The 25,679-nt window shown below is 37.5% G+C and overlaps 1 protein-coding gene across 1 annotated transcript in view; it reads right to left on the reverse strand.

Moving 5' to 3' along the window:
- Nucleotides 1–233: 233 nt before the first annotated feature.
- Gtf2h1 (general transcription factor IIH subunit 1) overlaps nucleotides 234–25,679 on the reverse strand; it is a 43,659-nt gene continuing 18,213 nt past the window's right edge. The window contains exons 6-15 of the mRNA XM_005326745.4: nucleotides 25,485–25,634; nucleotides 25,089–25,168; nucleotides 19,521–19,648; nucleotides 19,322–19,409; nucleotides 17,606–17,694; nucleotides 17,085–17,202; nucleotides 6,331–6,421; nucleotides 5,936–6,051; nucleotides 4,037–4,129; nucleotides 234–1,269 (exon numbers count right to left, since the gene is read on the reverse strand). Of these exons, the coding sequence (XP_005326802.1) occupies nucleotides 1,183–1,269; nucleotides 4,037–4,129; nucleotides 5,936–6,051; nucleotides 6,331–6,421; nucleotides 17,085–17,202; nucleotides 17,606–17,694; nucleotides 19,322–19,409; nucleotides 19,521–19,648; nucleotides 25,089–25,168; nucleotides 25,485–25,634 (1,040 nt within the window). The 3' untranslated portion in view covers nucleotides 234–1,182. The remainder of the gene's footprint in view (nucleotides 1,270–4,036; nucleotides 4,130–5,935; nucleotides 6,052–6,330; nucleotides 6,422–17,084; nucleotides 17,203–17,605; nucleotides 17,695–19,321; nucleotides 19,410–19,520; nucleotides 19,649–25,088; nucleotides 25,169–25,484; nucleotides 25,635–25,679) is intronic.

Below are 25,679 nucleotides of genomic sequence, written 5' to 3' on the forward strand. Positions count from 1 at the left end.
ACAAGATATATTCCAGTTAAGAGTATCTGTAAAAACTTTTACTTTTTGTGTAACTTTTAATACAAGCATCTGAAGTCTTAGATAGACAGTAAAGTTGATCCTCTTAGGAACACAATATGGCACAAGTTCCAGAAACAAGGAAAAAAAATATATTTTTGCATTTAGGCTTTTCAGTCACTATGCAATGATTATCGATTCGCCAAAGACAGTAACAGATAACGGAGAAAAGGAGATATGAGAAACATCTTTTATTTCTTCTAAAGAGGTGAAAATAAGTAAGATTTCTTATATTTCTCACTCGTAACTCTTAAAAATGCAATTTCTCTTTTCAAAGCACATGCCATCTTTAAAAAAAAATCTTAGCAATATACATTTGCACTCAAAGAAAAACATGCAGCGCCATTGTCTTCTGACAAAATCTGCATTAAAACCCCGCGGGACTTTCTGCAAATATGTTCCCCCTTTATTTAGGAACTCCAAACCACAAACATTCAGTGCAATATTTATTGTTTCTTATTTCCGTAGGAAACACAGGACCAATGATGTCTTCTGACTATAACTGTTTCCTGATGGTTGAGCAACAGTCTCCCTCTGCTTTATTTTATAAAGTACTCTCTTTAACTGATGTAAGGTACAACTAGAATTCAGTAAAACTTGAGAATCCAGGTGGAGGATGGAGGAGAAATACTTAAGGTCTACCCTGTGCCATAAACTTAGGGAAAAAATTTACACAGAACAAAACAAACAAAACCAAAAAAACAAAACAAAAACAAAAACCCTTAGATTTTATCAATGCACCCTTTAAAAAAGTGTTTTTCTTTTTTATTTCTGAAAGCAGCTTAATGTGAATCAAAAGCAGTTCCTGAGTAACTGCAGTAAACAGTCTTTAAATACATATATATGTACACATATATATGTACATACATATACATATATATTTGCAACTTAGCTCATTTTGGTTCTGCCTTAATTTACCTCCCCAGAGTTTAGCTCAATCACAGTCCCTTCCTTCCTTTCAGTTCCCAATGTGCAAATATAATGGAATCTGCTCTGGGAGTTGGCATGGTGCAGACGTTTCTTGTTATTCCTTGTGTTCATCTGCATGTCTGACAGGCCAGGTTTCCAGAGACACTGCAGGTCACAGTTTTCTCAATCTCACAAAACCTGTGAATGCCATGGACCTCACGTCTTCTTCATCAAGCGCCGTGACTGCCACGAGTGCAGCTTGTTGTAAGCTGTCTGAAGCATCTCTTCTATGTGACTTACCAACTGAAAGACACAGCAAGACACTTAACCAAACTAGGCAAAGGCAGGGGCAATTAATGCTGCCAACTCAAATCTGGCACAGACTTTCTAGAGTATTGTCCTAGCTGATCAGTACTTCCATAATCAACGAGGGATGTGCAAGCCCTCTGCAAAGGTGTTAACAGAGAGATTTTGTTGTTTTTGTGGTTTTGGGGACTGAACCCTGGGCCTCACATATGCTAGGCAATCACTCTACCATTGAGCTATACCTGGAGCCTATCTGACACATTCCGTAGGGAAAAGTAAGGGAGATGGTATGGTACAGTGCAGAGGCCACCTGTTTTGTCTCTGTTGTGATATCTGCCCTGTCATTAACCAAAGAAAAGATATTGTGCAAGTTTTAACTGTGCTCTAAGTTGGTGATTTCTGGTTTTAAGACACTGATCTGATGACCAAGGCCAGGATGGCTGTATCAACATTATCTTTTACAGAACATATGAAAAATGCCTTATTCTCTTTTGCAGTGCTTGGGATCAAACAGAGGACCTCATACATGCTGAACAGGACCTTTATCAGTAAGTTACATTCTTAGCCCCCAGAAATTTGAATTTTAAAAGCTCCTGCAGTTAATTCTATTGCACAACTTTGCGAAGCTTTTTTTTTTTTTTTTTTTAACTTTTTTTAAGGGTCTTTTCAGTTTCAACATTTCAGCACTGCAATGTAGAATAGTAGGTTACAGAAAACTTAAATGGTTTAAGTGCGTCAAATAATGTATAACATCACATCTTAGGTTAGGACTGTAGATCTGAGTGAAAAATTTTGCTCTCATCATATGTGTAACTAGATGTTAGCCAGATCACACTGACTGAGATAGAATGAATTGGAATATTTCCTTAGAAGTGTACAGGGTTTATGTGGTTGGAAGTTAAATCTGTAAGTCAATTCTGGGAGGATGGGGATGGAGGCAGGGAGATCCTAAAATACTTTGTCTTTCAATGATTTAGATCTGAGAGCTATAAAACTAAAACAAAAACCTAGGCTGGGGATATAGCTCAGTGGTAGAGTACTTTATACACAAGGCTCTGGTTTCAATACACAGAATACTTCCCATCAATCCCCCTCGTTTGACACACCTATTATGATTATTATTATTGGCAAGGTTATGGTATCTGGCTTCTGGAAACTATAAAAATCAGTTATTCTACTTGATAGGGAACAATACCAATTTGATGAACACCATATCCTTCTGTAAGGCTACACATGGCCTCAGAACCCCTTTCAATACAGCGCTCCAAACAATTATAATCAACTGAGAAGGCACAAGACTTATTTGCAATGCTCGGCCTATTGTTGAGAGACATTCCCAACTTCTTTTACGATGCACTTAGAATGCTTAAGAAATAAACACTTGAAAAAAATCTTAAATAATAAAGATTTTTCAGTTTTTAATTTAATTTTTTTCTTTTTGTGGTACTGGGGATTGAAAGAGTTGTGCTCTATCACTGAGCTATCTTTTTATTTTTTGATATGGGGTCTCCTTAAGTTGCTGAGGGTGGCCTTGAACTTACAACCTTCCTGCATTAGCCTACTGAGTTGCTGGGATTACAGGGCATGTGCCATTATGCCCAGCTCATTAACCAAAGAAACAATGTTGTGCAAGTTTTAACTGGGCTGCCCTATCTTGAAAACTGTTTTATAAGCTTTCAGTTGTAAGCTTTTCAGCAACAGAAAAGAATGAAGTATCTGCTTATTTACATCAAAGAAAGCACATTTACTACAAAGAGAAAGAAAATTAGGCCAAAATCAGATAGGTGCCTTACATTTGTACTTAATACTGTCTTCAAATTTTTTCTTGGAATGGGCAGAGCTTTGCAACTTGGAATCGTTCCAAATTACTTTTCATTTTCACTACCTAAAAAAGATATGAAACAAACTCCCTTTCTGATTCTCTACTTTTTATTTTATTTTTTTAAAAATAGTTTTAGTTGTAGCTGGACACAATACCTTTATTTTATTTTTATGTGGTGCTAAGGATCGAACCCAGTACCCTGCACGTGCTAGGTGAGCGCTCTACTGCTAAGCCACAACACCTAGTTATTGAAATACTAGGTGATGTGTTTATATATATTTTTCTTCACAAGTCATCTCCAGAAAGAATTGTATACTACACATAAATTATGTTGTGTGGTTGAAATCTGGCCTTTTAAAAACAATGCTAAGGGCTGGGGTATAGCCTTTCATCTGCGTATGGCCCTGCATTCAATCTGCAGCACTGCAAAAACAAACAAACAAAAGAGAATCCTAAAAATCATGGGCACAAAGTGACATTTTCACTTATTCATTCTATCTGCTGTAAACAATCAGAACTGTTCAGTTTATTGGTACTAATTCTGCCTTTCCTTATGTTGCTAGGCTTGTGTGTGCTTAGTTTTTCTAAATTAGTAATATACATTTTTTAGGAATATATACATATGTATACACATTTATACAAATGTATAAAGTAAAATATGGAGAGGTCATAAGTCACCATGCATTTTTAACAATCATTTCTCCATGTTTTACTTTATACACTCAGAATATCTGAATGATGGTAATGTCTCAGTACATTTCCTGATTGATGAGTGTATGTAGTTTTTTATATGATCTTGTGAATAAATGACATTTTACAACTAAAAAACAGTACACTAAGCAACAGAAAAGAACAAAGTATCTGCTTATTTATATCAAAGAAAGCTCATTAGTTTACTACAAAGAGAAAGAAAATTAGGCCAAAATCAGATTGGTGCCTTACATTTGTGCTTAAATACTGTCTTCGAATTTTTTCTTGGAATGGGCAGAGCTTTGTAACTTGGAATCGTTCCAAATTACTTTTCATTTTCACTACCTAAAAAAGATAGGAAACAATAAATTACAAAGAAATCTTGAAAGAACATAAAAATATTCTATTATATCCTACTACTTACTCACAGGTCATCTTTGATATTTTGGTTCATAATTCATAGCCTTGTAGATATTTTGCTTTTGTGTGTAAATGTATAAAAAAAGTACATGCTCTTACAAAATTTGACTTGGCTTAATGTGAATCTTTGAGTCAGTAAATACTCATCTAAGTCACTATTTTAAATAGATGTGTAATATTATTTCAATGTATGAACATACCAGATATTTCTCTTTTTGGTACCAGGGACACTTAACAGGTGAGCCACATCCCCACCCTATTTTATTCTAATTAATTAATTTGGTATCAGGTATTGAACCCTGGGGTGATTAACATCTGAGCCACATCCCCAATCCTTTTTATATTTTATTTTGAGACAGGGTTTTGCTAAATTGCTGAGGCTGGCTTTGAACACACAATCCTCCTTGTCAGCCTCCTGAACCACTGGGATTACAGGCATGGGTCAGTGCCTGGTTATACCAGGTATTTCCTTAACCAATCCCCTTCTGGTAGATATTTAGGCCATTTCCAGTTTTTCTTTCTTACTAATAGAGAAACATTTCTGTGGTTAAATATTTATACACGTTATTATTTCCATAGGTTAAATTTCTAAATGTTGAGTTTCTAAGTCAAAGAACTTATGGAAGTGGAAAAAAAGGTCTCTTCTCTTAGGCCAATAATGATCACTTTATTCTTCTGCAAATTAGTGGGTGAAAAAAAAAACTTTCACTGTTGCTTTAATTTATTTTAGTATTAGTGAGTCTGGAAATTTCCTAAGTTCACTGACTGTCTGCATTTTTTAGTGAGTTTCTGCTGCGTCTTCTTTATTTTTTAAAAAAGTTTTTTTTTTCTATTTTTTAAAATAGAGATTGAATGGGCATTTTACCATTAAACTATCATCCCTAGCCTTCTTATTTTTTTACTATGAGACAGGATTTCCCTAAATTGCTCAGGCTGGCCTCAAATTTGCAGTTCTTCTGCCTCAGTCTTCTGAGTATCTAGGGTTACAGATGTGATTATACCTGGACTGCCTATTGTTCTCCACCCCCACCATTCAGTACTAGGATCCAAGTATGCCAAGCAAACATGCTATTACTGAACTATACCTCCACCCCTTGCCTGTTCTTTTTACTGAGATATTTATCTTTTTCTTTCATTTTCTGATTTTCGTTTTTTTGGTGCCGGGGACTGAACTCAGGGCCTCCAGCATGTTAGAAGTACATGCTCTACCACTGAACTGTACTCCCAACTTCTTGTCCTTTACTTGGCTAAAAGGGTTTTGGTGTTAAATACTTAATGCTGGTTTGGGGATGTAGCTCAGTGACAGCACTTGCCTAGCATGTGTGAAGCACTGGATTCAATTCCAGTACAGAAGGGGGGAAAAAAGGCTATATTTGTTGTTAGTTCTCATTTTGGATTTTACTATCAATGAAAATGTATCAAATAAGTAATTTTACACATATTATTTGTTTTGGGCCACTGTTCTTCCATTATTTATTATGGTATGGAGTTATGTTTAAGTTTAAAATTATATGATCATAAATATAGAACTGATCTAGATCTGAGATTCCTAATCTATGAAATGGGTAAAACCAAAAATATGAAGACATGGTGAGGAATAAATCACATAACATATGCAAAATAATTTTACCACTGTCTGACAAATGGTAAATAATAAAGATTTCCAATTTCAAAATAATATCTCATGAACCCACTACATAATAACTAGCTGTGTTTAAAATTGATTCCAACCTTTTCTTCTAGGAATGGTGTATTAACAGGAAAACAGGACCAAAAATGCCGGAGAAGTTCTCCAACAGCCACATACAAATGTTTCAATTCGGACTGAATATCATTTGGCACCATCTCTGCAAGAGAAGGAAGAGGTCCACAGGACAAAAGTTATTTTCACACATGTATAGTCTTTGAAAAAATGATTACTCAAGGCAATAGTGGTGTGTAGTTCAGTGGCAGAGAACAAGCTTAGCATGCATGAGGCACTAGATTCACTTCCTAGTACCACACACCAATCAGCAAAGATCCCAGAAATGCCCCAATGGAAAAAAAATTAACTTTAGCACTCCCCTGGTCTTGTTCTTTAGAGCTTATTTAAGCAAAGGGATAGCAAAAAGTGGTCCAGCACATACGGTTTATGGCTTGCTGTGTCCCTCCCTGCATAAGTGCTCCTCCAGGTGACAGTGCTGTGATGGTACTACTAGCGGCACTACTTGATAGAACCTGAAAGAAAGGAGACATAGAAACTGATTTTCTGTCTTTTTGCCAAATTAACATTTCCATTTTATACCAGAAGGTCAAGTGTTTATTTCTATAAAGTTCAGCAGCTAGAGAAAATTATTTCCCTTGAGGCCAGAAATGGTTTGTGTAGAAAGAGAAAAACCTGTTTTCTAGAAATACAGTTTTCCCTTATTAGTGGTTTTATTTACCTGTAGTCAACTATGGGATGAAAATATTAAATGGAAAACCAGTAATAAACAATCTTAAGTTTTATATTGTGCACAGTTCTGAGCAACATAATGAAATCTTGCTCTGTACAGCCTAAAACATGAATCATCCAGTGCATCCTTGCTGTATATACTATCTGCCTGTTATTAATTAGTAGCCATCTAGGTTACCAGATCTACTGTTGTGGAACTTTTGGACTTGTCTAACCCCTATTTTACTTAATAATGGCCCCACATGCAAAAATAGTAATGTTTGCAATTCAGACATGCCAAAAGAGAAGTCAGAAAGTGCTTTCTTTAAATGACAAGGTGAAAGTTCTGGATTTATGGAAAAAAAAATATACTGAGATTACTAAGAGCTATGTTAAAAACAAATCTATGAATTATGAAGGAAAAAAAATTCACGCTAGTTTTGCTTCTATACCTCAAGCTGAAAACCTTATGACCACAGTGTTTGGTAAATGCTTAGTTAAGATAGAAAAGGCATTAAATTAAAGGCACTATGCACAACTTCTGAAATCCACTGGGGGACTTGGAAGGTATCTCCTGTGGCTAAGGAGGAACTACTGTAATTGGCAAGTCCATAGGAACTAGAAACTCACTAGCTTTTGCCTAGTTAAGCCTTTCAGAAGCATTAATTCAATTCAACTCTTTATCATTGTAGGTAAAATTGAGTTTATGGAAAGCAAACAGGTCAAGTAAAACATTCAATGGAGTACGGGAATGCAGCTTGATGGTAGAGAGCATACCTGCCATGCATGAGGCTCTCTATCATCAGAACAAAACAAAGAATCCCCTCACAACCGGGGCCTGCCCCCAAAATATGTTAACATGTATCCTTGATAAGTGCTGGAGGTGGGGATGGGGAAGAAAGATAATAGAAAATTTATTATTTGTTTTTAATTTTCTTTCTTTTTTTACATTGGTGAGGATAGAACTTAGGGCTTCGCAAATGCTTGGCAAGTGTTCTATCCCTGAGCTACAACCCTAACCCCTTTTTATTTTGAAGAAAGTGAATAAACAAAGCCAAGGGGGAGAAAATATATTCCCCATGGTGTCAGTATTAACATTTAGGGACATAATTAATTTATTATTCAATGAGTGCCTAACAAGTGCCTGGGACTGTGGCTCTAGGAAGGAACAAATCATTTGTGGAACAACTCAAATCAGGGCTACTATGTCCGGAGTTTTTACATGTAGAAATCCATGTGTATGGATTAGATTAAAAAATACAAGATGTATTAATTACAAAAGGAAAAAAAATTGGTGGAGAAACCAGCAGATACTACCTTAAATGATCAGAGTTAATATTATAAGTTAGAATATGTGGGGCTGAGGCTGTTGCTCAATGGTAGAGCATTTGCCAAGTACAAGTGAGGCACTGGGTTTGATCTCAGCAGCATAAATAAATAAATGTTTATCACAAATATATATACATATATAAAATAAAAGTTAGAACATGTGAATTCTGATACGATGCACTGAGGACACAACATCATTTCTGTAGTATTAGTGTCAAAAATGTGTATCATGAAGAAACATTAGAGAAACTTAAGTTGAGGATATCCCACAAAATACTGGCCTATACTCCTTAAATGTCAAGGTCATGAAAGATAAGTAAGACTGAAAAATTGTTCCAACTTAAAGTTGAGATTAAAGAGACAAGAGAACCAAATATACCTCATGAACCAGGTTTGGCTGCTAGATCAAGTAAAATTTTTATTATAAATAATCTAGTGATATAATTGGTGTGATTTTATTATTATTATTATGGTGGACACAACATCTTTATTTTTTTATTTTTTATGTAGTGCTGAGGATTGAACCCAGCGCCCCACGCATGCCAGGCGAGCGCGTTATTGCTTGAGCCATATCCCCAGCCCATTTTTATTAAGACCTGTTAGGACAGATAATAATAGTTTATCAATGTTTATCTATTTATTTAGCAATGCTGGGGACTGAACCCAGGACCTTGTGCATGGTAGTAGGCAAGTGCTCTACCACTGAGTTTTATCCTCAGCCAACAATGTTAACTATTAATTCTATAACTGTACTGTGTTATTTAAAACAATGGCTTGGCTTTTTGGAAACATATATTGAAACACCTAGAAGTAAAGGGAGATTACATTGTTAATTTACTTTAAAAAATGGTCGGGGGGGGGGTCTAAAAACACTTTTTGCAACTTTCTGTAAATCTGAGATTATTTCAAAACAAAAAGTTAAAAAGGTCCCAATATGGGATAAAATCCACAATAGGTCTATACTAGATGCCTTAGTGTCTTTGAAAACAGAAAAGTCAATTCCTCTCTGTACATGTCGAAGACTGCTTTACAGAAGCAATAAAATCTGAGCTGATTCTTTAATATTTATTTTTTAGTTCTCGGCGGACACAACATCTTTGTTGGTATGTGGTGCTGAGGATCGAACCCGGGCCGCACGCATGCCAGGCGAGCACGCTACTGCTTGAGCCACATCCCCAGCCCCTGAGCTGATTCTTAAATAAATACTATTAGTTTCTACGGGGCAGAACCAAGTCTTTGGGCATTCTAAGATGATATAAAGCATAAGGAAAAAAGCATGATGATGATGTGATCAAAAGAGTCTGGATATTTTAGAGTGATACAGAACTCAAGTTGTGTGTAGAGGGAGTGGAGACTGGCTGAAGATGAAATTGGAGAAGTGGGTTAGGGCCAAAGTACAAAGGATCTTTTAAAAGAATTATTAACATATTAATGGTACAAATTAATGGGATTCACTGTGATATTTTATTCATCTACCCTTTTACCCTCACTCCTTTCACACCCACTAGTGCCTAGTAATTACTCTTCTAATTTTTAACGAAAAGAATTTATAGTAATGTTGAGGAAAATACATAGTTTGCCTAAACCAAACTGACAGAATCAAGAAATACTGAAAGAACTGATAGAACTTGCCAGTTAACTGTTAAGTGTGAAGGGTGAGAAAAATGAAGACATAATGATCTCTATTTTACATATTCTGAGTTTGAGGTCATGTAGACTGAGAGTGAAGGTCAAAAGTAATTTGGCGGAGAAGAACATGGCTGCCAGCGAAGAGGCAGCACATACAATGCCTCCGTGGTAAGGGGATCAGAGAGACTCATTAATACACCCACATGCGTCCTGCTGGGAAACTTCAAGCAAATTTCCTCTGAAAGGAGACCTTCCTGGAACTAGTAAGTTTAATAGGAGGTGTTAGATTGTCACAAAATACTGAATCTCGGCAACCCAGAGCAGGGGCACAGTGCCGCCGGGGGCCGCCGAATGGCCGCTGCCTACACATTGCAGTGAGCATAGGAGCGGACACTAACCGCCTGGACCCCTGCGAGCGGGCTCTGTGAACCCAAGCCGACCGCCGCCCACGAGCGGCAGCGAGTTTAGGAGCAGGCGCGACCTGCCCGGGTCCCACGAGCTGGCTCTCTGAATCGCAGCTGGCGCAGGCCACACGCTGCATTGTTTTTGGGAACCATTGCTTCCTGCCTGGATCCCCGCGGGCGGGCCCTGTGATCCCAAGCCGACCGCCGCCCACGAGCGGCAGCGAGTTTAGGAGCAGGCGCGACCTGCCCGGGTCCCACGAGCTGGCTCTCTGAATCGCAGCTGGCGCAGGCCACACGCTGCATTGTTTTTGGGAACCATTGCTTCCTGCCTGGATCCCCGCGGGCGGGCCCTGTGATCCCAAGCCGACCGCCGCCCACAAGCGGCAGCGAGTTTAGGATCAGGAGCAACCTGACCAGGTCCCGCGAGCTGGCTCTCTGAATCGCAGCTGGCGCAGGCCACACGCTGCATTGTTCTTGGGAACCATTGCTGCCCGCTTGGACCCCCGCGGGCGGGCCCTGTGAACCCAAGCCGACCGCCGCCCAAACGCTGCAGCGAGTTTAGGAGCAGGAGCGGCCTGCCTGGGTCCCCGCAGCCCGGCTTTGTGAACCGCCCACACGTAGCATCGAACTTGGGAGCCGTTGCTGGCTGTCTGCCTGTCCCCCCCCTCCCCCGGGCTGGCTTGGTGAACCTCAACCAGCCGCTGCTCACACGGCGCAGTGAACTTGGGAGCTGGCGCTGCCTGCTTGGCTGCTTGGGCTCCCCGCAGACCAGCTCTGTGAACCGCCGCTGGCTACCGCCAAGCGGCCGCTGCCTACACCCTTGCAGTGAGTGGGGGAGCAGACACTGCCTGCCCGGCCCCGAGGGCCCGACTCTGTGAACCTCCTCTGGCGGTTTGGAGCTGCAGACGACCACCCTCCACCTGCCAACCCAGTGCTGCAAACGACCCCTGACCAGCTCTGCAAAAGGCCCCGCCCACACAGCGAACAGCAGGAAGGGAGACCCGCCCAATCCTGGAGGAAGTACCGCTGCACAGTGATTGACTCCTGCCTACTGAGAGGAGAAACTTGGCCTGGTGGGCATAGCTCCACCCACTGGAAGAGCAGTTAATCGAACTCTAGGACTGCATTTAAAAAAATTTTTTTTTTTTTTTACTGTCTTTTTAAATGTTTTTTAATCCATCTTATTTTATTTTATTCTATTTTTTAAATCTCATTTTCCATTTCTACTATTATTATTTCTCTTTAAATCCCTTTTAATCTTCTATTCTTTTCTATCCTTCTTTTCTCCTGTCTTTACATCTCTTTTTAATTTTCTTATTCCCCCTTCCTTGAATTCTACCTGCTTACTCTTATTCTCTTTAGTGACTTCTACCCATCCCTTCTAATACCTTTCCTCCCAAGCTTCAAATATATTTATAGGAGTAAACAGTAACTCAGCAGTCAAACAGAACAAGAAACAATATGAACAGCATGAAAAAGCAAGGAAGAAAAGGAGTGCAAACAATGCAGGGCAGCCTAAATATTCAGGAGGATATAGAACCACCAGAAAAATGGTCATATAAAGAACTCATGGAACACCTGAGACAGATGGAACGGAACCTTAAAGAGGATACAAGACAGCAAATTCAAGCAGCGAAAGAACACATTGAGAATGTATTACACAAACAGATAAAGGAAGAAGTTAAGCATCTTTATCAGGAGATAGAGACTATAAAAAAGAATCAAACCATAATCTTAGAAATGAAAGAAACCATAAACCAAATTAAAAACTCAAATGAGAGTATCATTAATAGAGTGGAGCAAGTAGAAGCTAGAACATCAGATAATGAAGACAAAATATATCATCTGGAAAAGAGGCTAGCCATCTCAGATAGGCTGGTTAAAAATCATGAGAGAAGCATACAAGAGATATGTGATAATATAAAAAAACCAAATTTAAGAGTCATTGGGATAGAGGAAGGGATAGAGATTCAAACAAGGGGAATGAGTAATCTACTAGATGAAATAATCACAGAAAACTTTCCAGAATTAAAAAAGGAAACAGATATTCAAATTGTAGATGCATACAGGACACCGAACATACAAAATCACAGTAGACCAACGCCAAGACACATTGTTATGAAGATATCCAATATACAGAACAAAGAGAAAATATTAAAAGCTACAAGAGAAAAGAGAAAGATTACATTCAGGGGTAAACCAATAAGGTTAACAACGGACTTCTCAACTCAGACGCTGAAAGCGAGAAGATCCTGGAATAACGTATTTCAAACACTGAAAGACAATGGATGCCAACCAAGAATTCTGTACCCAGCAAAATTAAGCTTCAGATACGACAACGAAATAAAAATCTTTCACGATAAACAAAAACTAAAAGAATTTGCAGCCAGAAAACCAGCGTTGCAAAGCATCTTGAGCAAAACACTTCACGAGGAAGAAACGGAAAACAATAACCAAAGCCAACAGTGGGAAGTACCTCAGTAAAGACAGACGGAGGGGGGAAAACTAATCATGGTGAAACAAACGCAATTAAAAAAAAAAAAAAAAAAACGAGATAAATAATCAAATATGGCTGGAAGTACAAACCATATATCAATAGTAACTCTAAACATTAATGGTTTAAACACTCCAATAAAGCGACATAGGCTGGTAATATGGATCAAAAAAACAAATCCAACAATATGCTGTCTCCAGGAGACTCACCTGACTGGAAAAGACATACACAGGCTAAAGGTGAAAGGTTGGGAAAAAATATACCACGCACACGCTCCTCGCAAGCAAGCAGGGGTGGCCATCCTCATATCGAATAAAATCGACTTCAAGACTAAGTTAATCCAAAGGGATAAGGAAGGACATTATATACTGTTAAAAGGAACCATTAAACAACAAGACATAACAATTATCAATATTTATGCACCAAATAATGGCGCTTCGAAGTTTATAAAACAAATTCTCCTCAAGTTCAAGAATCAAATAGACCACAACACAATAATTATGGGTGACTTCAACACACCTCTCTCACCATTGGACAGATCCTCCAAGCAAAAGTTGAATAAAGAAACTATAGACCTCAATACCACAATCAATAACCTAGACTTAACTGACATATATAGAATATACCAACCATCATCGAATGGATATACTTTTTTCTCAGCAGCACATGGATCCTTCTCAAAAATAGACCATATATTATGCCATAGGGCAACCCTCAATAAATATAAAGGGGTAGAGATTATACCATGCATTTTATCTGATCATAATGGATTGAAACTGGAAATTAATGATAAAAGAAGGAAGGGAAAATCCAATATCACATGGAAAATGAACAATATGTTACTGAATGATCAAAGGGTTACAGAAGACATAAAGGAGGAAATCAAAAAATTCTTAGAGATAAATGAAAATGCAGACACAACCTATCGGAATCTATGGGACACAATGAAAGCAGTTTTAAGAGGGAAATTCATCGCCTGGAGGTCATTCCTCAAAAAAAGGAAAAACCAACAAATAAATGAGCTCACACTTCATCTCAAAGCCCTAGAAAAGGAAGAGCAAAACAATAGCAAATGCAGCAGAAAGCAAGAAATAATTAAAATCAGAGCGGAAATCAATGAAATTGAAACAAAAGAAACTATCGAAAAAATTAACAAAACTAAAAGTTGGTTCTTTGAAAAAATAAACAAGATAGACAAACCTTTAGCCATGCTAACGAAGAGAAGAAGAGAGAGAACTCAAATTACTAACATAAGGGATGAAAAAGGCAATATCACAACAGACGCCACAGAAATACAGAAGACAATTAGAAACTATTTTGAAAACCTATATTCCAATAAAATAGAAGATAGTGAAGACATCGATAAATTTCTTAGGACATATGATTTGCCCAGACTGAGTCAGGAGGACACACACGATTTGAACAGACCAATATCAATGGATGAAATTGAAGAAGTAATCAAAAGACTACCAACCAAGAAAAGCCCAGGACCGGATGGGTATACAGCGGAGTTTTACAAAACCTTTAAAGAAGAATTAATACCAATACTTTTCAAGTTATTCCAGGAAATAGAAAAAGAGGGAGTCCTTCCAAATTCATTCTATGAGGCCAACATCACATTGATTCCGAAACCAGACAAAGACACAGCAAAGAAAGAAAACTACAGACCAATATCTCTGATGAACCTAGATGCAAAAATCCTCAATAAAATTCTGGCGAATCGGATACAAAGACACATCAAAAAAATTGTGCACCATGATCAAGTAGGATTCATCCCTGGGATGCAGGGATGGTTCAATATACGGAAATCAATAAATGTAATTCACCATATCAATAGACTTAAAGATAAGAACCATATGATCATCTCGATAGACGCAGAAAAAGCATTTGACAAAGTACAGCATCCCTTTATGTTCAAAACATTAGAAAAACTAGGGATAACAGGAACTTACCTTGATATTGTAAAAGCTATTTATGCTAAGCCCCAGGCTAGCATCATTCTGAATGGAGAAAAATTGAAGGCATTCCCCTTAAAATCAGGAACAAGACAGGGATGCCCTCTATCACCACTTCTATTCAATATAGTTCTCGAAACACTGGCCAGAGCAATTAGACAAACGAAAGAAATTAAAGGCATAAAAATTGGAAAGGAAGAACTTAAATTATCACTATTTGCAGATGACATGATTCTATACCTAGAAGACCCAAAATGGTCTACAAAAAAACTACTAGAACTAATAAATGAATTCAGCAAAGTGGCAGGATATAAAATCAACACGCACAAATCAAAGGCATTTCTGTATAGCAGCAACAAAACCTCTGAAATGGAAATAAGGAAAACCACTCCATTCACAATATCCTCAAAAAAAATAAAATACTTGGGAATCAACCTAACAAAAGAGGTGAAAGATTTATACAATGAAAACTACAGATCCCTAAAAAGAGAAGTAGAAGAAGATCTTAGAAGATGGAAAGATATACCCTGTTCATGGATAGGCAGAACTAACATCATCAAAATGGCGATATTACCAAAAGTCCTCTATAGGTTTAATGCAATGCCAATCAAAATTCCAATGGCATTGCTTGTAGAAATAGATAAAGCAATCATGAAATTCATATGGAAAAATAAAAGACCCAGAATAGCAAAAGCAATTCTAAGCAGGAAGTGTGAATCAGGTGGTATAGCAATACCAGATTTCAAACTATACTACAGAGCAATAGTAACAAAAACAGCATGGTACTGGTACCAAAACAGGCGGGTAGACCAATGGTACAGAATAGAGGATACAGAGACTAATCCACAAAGTTACAACTATCTTATATTCGATAAAGGGGCTAAAAGCATGCAATGGAGGAAGGATAGCATTTTCAACAAATGGTGTTGGGAAAACTGGAAATCCATATGCAACAAAATGAAACTGAATCCCCTCCTCTCACCATGCACAAAAATTAGCTCAAAATGGATCAAGGACCTTGATATCAAATCAGAGACTCTGCGTATGATAGAAGAAAAAGTTGGCTACGATCTACATATTGTGGGATCAGGCCCCAAATTCCTTAACAGGACACCCATAGCACAAGAGTTAATAGCAAGAATCAACAAATGGGACTTACTTAAACTAAAAAGTTTTTTCACAGCAAGAGAAACAATAAGAGAAGTAAATCGGGAGCCTACATCATGGGAACAAATTTTTACCCCCCACACTTCAGATAGAGCCTTAATATCCAGAGTTTACAAAGAACTCAAAAAATTGGACAATAAGACAACAAATAACCCAATCAACAAATGGGCCAAGGACCTGAACAGACACTTCTCAGAGGAGGACATACAATCAATCAACAGATACATGAAAAAATGCTCACCATCTCTAGCAGTCAGAGAAATGCAAATCAAAACTACCCTAAGATACCATCTCACTCCAGTAAGATTGGCAGCCATTATGAAGTCAAATAATAACAAGTGCTGGTGAGGATGTGGGGAAAAGGGTACTCTAATACATTGCTGGTGGGACTGCAAATTGGTTCGGCCAATTTGGAAAGCAGTATGGAGATTCCTGGGAAAGCTAGGAATGGAACCACCATTTGACCCAGTTATTGCCCTTCTTGGGCTATTCCCTGAAGACCTTAAAAGAGCGTACTACAGGGATACGGCCACATCGATGTTCATAGCAGCACAATTCACAATAGCTAGACTGTGGAACCAACCCAGATGCCCTTCAATGGATGAATGGATTAAAAAAATGTGGCATTTATACACTATGGAGTATTACACAGCACTAAAAAATGACAAAATCATGGAATTTGCAGGGAAATGGATGGCATTAGAGCAGATTATGCTCAGTGAAGCTAGCCAATCCCTAAAAAACAAATACCAAATGTCTTCTTTGATATAATGAGAGCAACTAAGAATAGAGTAGGGAGGAAGAGCAGGAAGAAAAGATTGACATTAAACAGAGGCACGAGATGGGAGGGAAAGAGAGAGAAAAGTGGAATTGCATGGAAATGGAAAGAGACCCTCATTGTTATAAAAAACTACATAAAAGAGGTTGTGAGGGGAATTGGAAGAAAAATAAGGAGAGAAATGAATTACAGTAGATGGGATAGAAAGAAAAGATGGGGGGGGAGGGGGATAGTAGAGGATAGGAAAGGTAGCAGAATACATCAGTCACTAGTATGGCATTATGTAAAAATGTGAATGTGTAACCTATGTGATTCTGCAATCTGTATTTGGGGTAAAAATGGGAGTTCATAACTCACTTGAAACTATTGTTCGAAGTATGATATGTCAAGAGCTTTGTAATGTTGTGAACAACCAATAAAAAAAAAAAAAAAAAAAAAAAAAAAGTAATTTGGCAATTTGGGCAACTTCCCTAATAAAACCGACCGAGTATGTGGAAATAAAAACTTAGCAATCACAAAATTCATTGTTTTTCATTACCTTCAGATGCTTCCTAAATATGCCACATACCTTTTCTCTACCTCCTTTTTTTAAAAAAAATTATTTTTCAGGAATAGGTTTCTAAACCCAATTAAAATATTAATTATATACTTCAAGCTGGCTGTGCTCATAAATTGAGTAAGTATGGGAACTACACAATATAAGTTACCTACCTGAGTTAACTTGGGTGTGTAAGCTTCCATTTCTTGTCTAATACTTTGAAAAGAATTAATAATGTCCTGACTTGTTGCATACTGCAGTGACTGAATTGGAGTTGGACCATGATAATACCTGAAGATACCACAGAAGAAGAAACCAGTCATACATAGTAAAAGTATTCTATTTCTGTGTTTCAACCGGCCCCCCCAGCCCCGGCCCCACCTTTTTGGGTAGCAGAGATTGAACTCAAGGGCACTCGGCCACTGAGCCACATCCTCAGCCCCATTTTGTATTTTAGTTAGAGGCAGGGTCTCACTTTGGTTCCTCTTGCCTGAGCCTCCCAAATAGCTGGGATTACAGGTGTTTGCCACTGTACCAGGCAACAGAGTAAATTTAAAGACTAAAAAGATACTATACTTTAATGGTAATAAACTGACTTAAAAAAATCAATGCTATACTTGCAGAATATATTTTGCAGTGGATTATGCTATGTAACTATTCTACTTCAAGTTTATTAACCAGTGATCAAACTTACCTATCTGACTTCTTGAGGTTTAGTGCAATTGTTTTTATGGAATTATTTTTTCCCAAGTCTTCATATTCAATGGATTCTTGTAACTTTGCCTATAATTATTAACAAAGTCTTTTTAATTTTGTTAGTAAGTTTCTCTATTTTTTTTTTTTGGAGGGCGGTGTGGGGGAGTTATCGGAAATTGTACTCAGGAGCACTCAACCACTGAGCCACATCCCCAGCCCTATTTTGTATTTTATTTAGAGACAGGGTCTCCATGAGTTGCTTAGTAACTTGCTTTTGCTCAGGCTGGCTTTGAATTTTCGATCTTCTTATCTCAGTCTCCTGAACTACTAGGATTACAGGCTTGCACCACTGTGTCCAGCAGTAACTTTCTCTTATACAAGTAATGAACATGACTGAAAAGATAAAACCGTGTGGAAGGTAAAAAAATGAAATCATCCGATATGAACTTTACTTCCTAGTGATTACTGTCTTATAAATGGTTGAACCAATTTCTGATCAATCAATTATAAAAAGTACCTATTTTCCTACACTCTGATGATACTAAGTATTCACTAAGTATTAAAAATTTTTAATTTTTGCCAATCTGGCATACGAAGGGGTGTCTTTTATCATGTTTCCCCCAAATGAATTATCTAGTCATACTTTGCAAGCTGAAAATAGCAAGCACTCTGCCACTGAGTCCCAGCCCAAACCTCAATTATTATTCTTTAAAATTTTATTCTTTAGTGCTGGGGACTGAACCCAATAACTCATGCATGCTGTGCAAGCACTCTACCACTGACCTATTAATACTTTTAAAGTCAATAATGGTTGTATCAATCTCCACTGTATTGGATGTATTACAAATGTTAGGATGTTGTTACTGTCTCACTGTAACAATATATCTAAATCTTTGCACACATCATTTCCTTAAAAAAAAAGTCCAGAGTGAAATTGAGAGCATAAAGTTTAAAAAATTTTACATACTGCCTGATTGCTCTCTCTCTTTTTGGTACCAGGGATTGAACCCAGGGGCACTTAACCACTAAGCCACATCCCCAGCACTTGTTTGAATTTTTACTTTGAAAAAATAAAACTTGCTTAGGGCCTTGCAAAATTTTTGAGGCTGGCTTTAAACATGTAATCCTTTTGCCTGTCTCCCAAGTTTCTGGGACTACAGACATGTGCCACTCTGCCTGGCACCCGATTGCTCTCTTAAGAAAGCTTTATATAATTTATTTTTATAATTGGGGCTTAAAAAACACAGAGAGAGTAGCTTAATGAAGTTGCAGAAAAGAAATAAGTAGCCAACCCTTTCCATAGTCCCCATACTCCCAAATGATTTCTTGAATATTTAATAAGATATTTCCAGCTCTAAAATGCTAGGTTTAACAGGAAGGCCAATTCACTTTTTAAAATCTATGTGTGAACTTTTAAAAATTTCAATTGTCTTTGTTGAATACTCTTTTCCGGTAAATAAAACGTACACATTAAATAGTGTATTTGTATTTATGGAAAGGGAATAAAACCTCAATAAAAATAGTAATAGATTTGACTCAAGGAAAAGTTGGCTAAAGAGCCAAAGCTGAGGAGCTTTAAAACGTTCCACACTCAAAGGCAAACAATGTCTTGATCAGAGAAAGTCATATGTAATAAGCAACATGAAGTACTCCTCCCAGATAGTTTATATAGGGGAAACCCAATCCCTAAGTGGCCCCAATTTTTTGTCCGTACCCTTTTGACTGCTGGCTGAAAGCTGTCTGCATCTCCAGAATTTCGATCCATACTGCTCGGCTCACCATTTTGTTCATTTTGTGCTTCTCTTAAAACAAAGGGGAAAAACATTAATGTAAAAAAATATAAGTAGACATATCTACCACAAACTGGATATCCTGAGAAGCCCAGTAAGTGCACCTATGCAGGTATACTTAACTGTTTCCTGAGACCTGCTGCCAGAACCATGGCACTGTGATGGTTAAACCTCTTGATGATGGCAGCATTACTATTCTCCTTGATAGATTTAGAATTGGAAGTAGATGGCACAGAGGAAATGCCATAGCCCTATGAAAAACAATTTAGTATATTAAAAATCAAAATAAGATTCTGATCTCATCTAATAGGAAAAAGACAAGCTTAGTTGAAAAATGTGCTGGATTATAGAATAATGCATTCTCATGAATTTTAAATAGCCACAGGTAAACATTTAAAAATAAGTGACATTACACACATAAAAAATATCATTAACTCCTTTTAGCTTTTTACAAAACCCCCTCTTAATCTTCAACTCTGCATTTTTTTCTGAAGATGCTGGGGATGGAACCCAGGCCCTCAATCCAGTTAGGAAAATGCTCTACCACTGAGCTATATCAAGAGCCTTTGTATTTTTTTAAAAAAGCAATTCTTGTTGGGCATGGTGGCATATTCCTGTAATCCCAGTAATTTGTGAAGCAGAGACAGGAGAATTGCAAGTTTGAGGTCAGCCTCATCAACTTAATAAGACCGTAAGCAACTTAGTGAGAACCTGTTTCAAAATACAAAATTAAAAGGGTCAGGGATGTGGCTCAGTGGCAAAGCACCCTTGGGTTCAAACCCTGGTACCCATGTCCAAAAACACAAAAGATATATTTTTTTTTCTTTTTTGGGGGGATACTGGGAACTGAACTCAGGGGCACTTGGCCACTAAGCATCATCCCCAGCCCTATTTTGTATGTTATTTAGAGACAAGGTCTCAATGAGCTGCTTAATGCCTCGCTTTTGCTAAGGCTGGCTTCGAACTTGTGATCCTCCTGCCTCAGTCTCCTGAGCTGCTGGGATTACAGGCATGTACCAGCATGTATGGCTCGAGAATTTTTGATATAGTTAAATAGTAAATGAAGTAACACAACAGAATGAGAGAAAAACACAGACTATGAAGTCAGACAGAAATTTAAATTCTGGCTTTATGGGCTGGGTTGTGGCTCAGTGGTAGAGTGCTTGCCTAGCCCATGAAAGGCCCTAGGTTCGATCCTCAGCACCACATATGAATAAATAAAATAAAGCTATTGTGTCAAACTAAGATATTTGTATATATAAATAAAATTCTGGCTTTATTAATTTTCCCAGACATTATTCTAAGTAGGGTAATCAACTTTTCTAAGCTCTATAAAATGTGATATTGAAGAATTATATAATATTTTCAAAAAATGATTGAATACATGTCACATGCTAGGTCTTGAAGATAATTAGACATCTATTCTAAGGTCACTTGTTTAGTTAGACTTTTCCTAACTAAAGTAGCTCTCCACAAACCAGTCATTCCATCATATTGTCCTGTTTTCTCCCTTTCTTCCTTCCCTTCCCTTCTTTCTTAGTACTTCGGTCTGAAACCAGGGGTGCTTTCCCACTGATCTTTATTCCTAGCAAAGGGGTCCTACCAAGTTGCTTAGGGCCTAAAATTCATGATTCTTCTGCTGAGTCACTGGGATTACAGGCACTGTGCCTGTTTTCTTCATAACATTTGTAATATTTTTTTTTTTTAAATCTTATTTTCCATCATATCTGCCAGTCACTCTTATCTTGGTAGACTGAATGTTCCATGAGGCTGACTTTATTTTTGTTTACTGGACTATCTCCAGCACATGGCATACATGAAGAATTTAGTAATTACTTGATAAACTAGTAAGACCATGTGCCACAGGAACTTAAATACTAGTTAGCAGGAAGTTGGGCTATAAGCAAGTATATGTGGGTAAGAGTTACCTATGAGAGAGGAAGTGGTTAATCTTATGGAGAAGAGCTTTGAAAAAAGCTTCAAGAAGCACCATAGGATAAACAGGTGCTTGCTACACAGACATGGGTGGTGGCAACATTTTGCAGAAACAAAGCCGCCTAAACAAAAATATAAGAGAAAAGTAATACATATTGTGTCATGAGTTTATATGTAATTCAGTATACCTATAATGAAAGGTGAGTTAAGAATTGCTGAGACATAAGGCTTCTTAAGAAATGCATGCCCAGTGGGCTGAGGATATAGCTCAGTTGGTAGAGTGCTTGCCTTGCATGCACAAGACCCTGAGTTCAATCCCCAGCACTACAAAAAAGTCTGTTTAGGGATTGGTGGTGTAGCTCAGTGGCAGAACACAGGCCTAGTATGCACAAAGCTCTGGGTTCCATACAAGTACTACAAAAAAAACAAAACAAACAAAAAACAAGAAATGCATGCCCAGTATGCACAAGGCCCTAAATTCAATCAACCCCCAACAATTAAAAGGAAAAAGAAAAAAGTTCCAGAGAGATAATAGAAGGCTTCCTATGTGATTTCTGCATTGATTCATAATTACTATGTTCTTCATATATGCCATTTGTGTCAGCTTTATGGAACATACTCTACGGAGAAAACGGCTAGTAGTTATCAAGAAAAACAAGATGCTTTTTGGAAGTAACAAATTAATAGGAATAAAACAGAGAAGGTAACATGATAGAATGAATTGGGGAGAGTTACTTTAGATAGGGTGACATTAGAACAGATGGGTAAAAAATAGTTAGGGGAAGAGTAGGCAAAAAACCAGCAAGTGTAAAGGGTCCAGAGATGGAGAAAACTTGGTGTGGAACCAAAATGAGGTCATTGTATCTGGGGCTTGAGTGAGTGGCAGAGGCCAAAGCTGAGGTAGAAGTAGATAGGGTCAAATGGGAGGACTCTGTGTGTGTGTAGGGATTAACTGGGAATTGAACCCAGAGGAACTCTACCACTGAATTTCACCCCTAGCACTTTATATTTCTTATTCTGGGTCTTGCTAAGTTATTAAGACTTGAGATTGTACTTCTTCAGCTTCTCAAATTGCTGGGATTACAGGTGGGTGTCACTATGCCTGACTAGGAGTTCTGATTTTTATTCTAAGTTCAATAAGAAGCCATCGAAGAGCTTCACACCAGGAGAGCACCAAGATCTGATTTACACCTCTTCCTGCTAGAGGAGAATGGACTATATGGGCCAAAAGTACAAACAGGAAGATCCAATAGAAAACTAAACAAGTAATCAAACCAGAGGACCTGCTGATGAACTGAATAGTTTGATGCAAACCAAGGGGAGGAATCAAAGACACTCCCAGGTTTTGTTTGTTTTGTTTTTTGGCCTGAGCAAATGTTAATAATGGTTTTTACTGGGATACAGAAAAGCCAGAAGAAATAAAGTTTATCGGGATGGGAATCACAAGTTCCATTTTGGATATGGTAAGCTAAGATATATGTAAAATATATAAGTGGAGGTATCAGGCAGGTGACTTTATATAAGATTTTGGTGTTTTTCAGTTAGATCAGGGATATTCGGGATTTGTCATTATGTAATTAGTATTTAAAGCAATGAAACAGAATTTGTTCAGAAAGAGGCTTGATAATATCCTGTGACAGTTAAAACAATTATAAGTTGATAGAGGGGTTGGGGTTGTGGCTCAGCAGTAGAGTACTCGCCTAGGACATGTGAGGCCCTGGGTTCGATCCTCAGCACCACTTAAAAATAAATAAAATAAAGGTACTTAAAGGAAAAATAGAATCAATGATTATTTCTATTAAAGAGACTGGTTAGGGACTGGCTCAGCGGCAAAGTGCTTGCCTGGCATGAGTTCCTGAGTTCAAATCCCCAGTACCACCAAAAAAAAAAAAAATTGGTTATGCAGATGTTGAAATAGCCATACCAATATAACAGAATACTATGAGGGCATTTAAAAATGTAGATAATAATAAAAATAACACCTATTTCTTATTGAGCACTTACCACATACCAGTTCTATTAACTTTTACTGAGAGTGGGTAGATTCTGGAGATTGAACCCAGGGTTAAGCTTGTACTCTACCACTGAGCTACACTCTTAGCTCCTTCTTTTAACTCTTAAAATGATCCTATAAGGCCAGTACAATTAGTTTCATTTTATTGAAAAAAGTAAAAAACCAAAAATAATTGAATTCAGAAATGTTAAAAAATATCAGCATTAAGTAGTTTGGTTTAAAGCCTATTTTTTTTTTTTTTAACAACTATGGTATTGACATGGATAATTAGAGAGGTAAAAAAGTTATAAAGTGCATGTACAAAATGCAATTATTTTTATTAACAATTTGCATCTTTAAAGCTCACTAAGCATTTTCTCAGGATGAATCAAAGAGGGATATGTTTGTAATATGCTGAAATTCACCAAGGAAATAACTGAGTTTGGAGAACTACTAAGAAAAATGACTGAATATCAAGGAAATGACTCACGTGAGCACCAAAGATTATTTTCTGTTAATGTGAAATCAGATTGTAGCACAAAATTTTAACACTGTTTTTCCTTAACTGGGTACATGTACTAAAATAAAGGGAAAAGTTAGAAAGGAGAAAATAAAAGGATGTGTGTCAGTATGTTTATGTAGTCAGTAGAAAATAAGGCAGAAGAATGATAAGAAAATGAAAAACAGAATTAGGGGAATAACTGAAGAAGGCAAGTTCTTGGACCAGGGATGGAGACGGATGGAATTAACACTAGATCAGAAAGGAATAGTTTCTTTCTCTGTGAATGGACAAATCTGTACTTGGACTCATGATACTGAGGTAGGTAGCTTACACTTAATGGTCTAATTGTTGGAATAGATTAGGGTGGGGTAAGGGACATTAGAATACTCAAGGCTAGGCAGATAGCAGGCAATCAATCAACAAATGTTTGTTATAATAATATCTTCCTGTCTACTAACATTTATGCACATTTCTTTAGATTAAATGTTAACTAGGGGCTGGGATGTAGCTCAGTGATACTGTGCTTGCCTATAGGGCTTGAGGCTCTGGGTTGGATCCTTAGCATCACAAAAACAAGTAAACACGGGAAGAAAAAAAAAGTTAGCCACTAAGGTAGAATGCTGAACTTATCATATTAAGCCCTGATGATTACCTGGATAATTGCTCATGGGAAAGCTAAAAAATTGTTTCTAAAAAGTTTTAGCAACTCATACAGGGATTTCAGTTCTTCAAGGTAATTTTAAAGGCAAACAATACTACTGAAAAGCCCCCTGACCCCTTTTTTAAAGGTGCTGAGGATCAAAAACCCAGGGTCTCAAGAGTGCTAAAAAATACTTTCAAAAACCATTTCAGATAACAGTATTTTCCTTCTTTTACAATATCATAAGTGGAATATCTATGGGAGGGAACATGGGAAGAATGGATAAACTTTAGATAGGGCAAAGGGAAGGGGAGGGGAGGGAAGGGAAGGGAGGGGGAAAGGGGGTAGGAAAGATGGTGGAATGAGTTAGACATTTATCCTAAGTACATGTATGAAGACAAGAATGGTGTGAAAATACTTTGTGTACAATTAACTTGAAAAACTGTGCTCTATATGTGTACTATGAAATGAAGTGCATTCTGTCATCATGTATAACAAACTAGAATAAATAAATAATTTAATTAAAAATAAGTGGAATATCTACACTTACGCAATTTAAAAACTATGAAAATGTTAAGGTTAGGAAAATACTGCTTTCTAACTCCTTTTATTGTTTCTTACCTCATCTAATGGTTTATCTTCCAAAGCTGTTAAATCGAGTAGTGGGTTTTTCACTCCTAATGAAACCATTGTTTTTAAACCTAGAAAACAAATGAAATACAAAGTTCAAAGTTTACCCTTCAGATATTAAGAAAAAAACAAACACACACCATTCATAGTTCTTTTTTTTTTTTTAAAGAGAGTGAGAGAGGAGAGAGAATTTTTTAAATATTTATTTATTTTTTGTTCTCGGCGGACACAACATCTTTGTTGGCAAGTGGTGCTGAGGATCGAACCCGGGTAGCACGCATGCCAGGCGAGCGCGCTACCGCTTGAGCCACATCCCCAGCCCATTCATAGTTCTAATAACTAGAGTGGAAAGCTAAATACTAGAATGTATCAGGGATAAACAGTTACCTTTTTCATCTATTTTGGCACATTCTGCAAAGAGATCCTTTGATCCTGTATTCAGCCGGTCCCTATGGAAATAATGAGACTGGAAAAAACGTGTCCAGAATTCCTTTTCTGTCATGTTATGGGGAACATTTTCTGCATATTTCATTTTTACTGTGGGGGGGAAACCACAAGAAATAGTTACTAAATTTTCATTTC

Source organism: Ictidomys tridecemlineatus, chromosome 4, assembly GCF_052094955.1.
Source record: "Ictidomys tridecemlineatus isolate mIctTri1 chromosome 4, mIctTri1.hap1, whole genome shotgun sequence".
NCBI classification, from domain to species: domain Eukaryota; kingdom Metazoa; phylum Chordata; class Mammalia; order Rodentia; family Sciuridae; genus Ictidomys; species Ictidomys tridecemlineatus.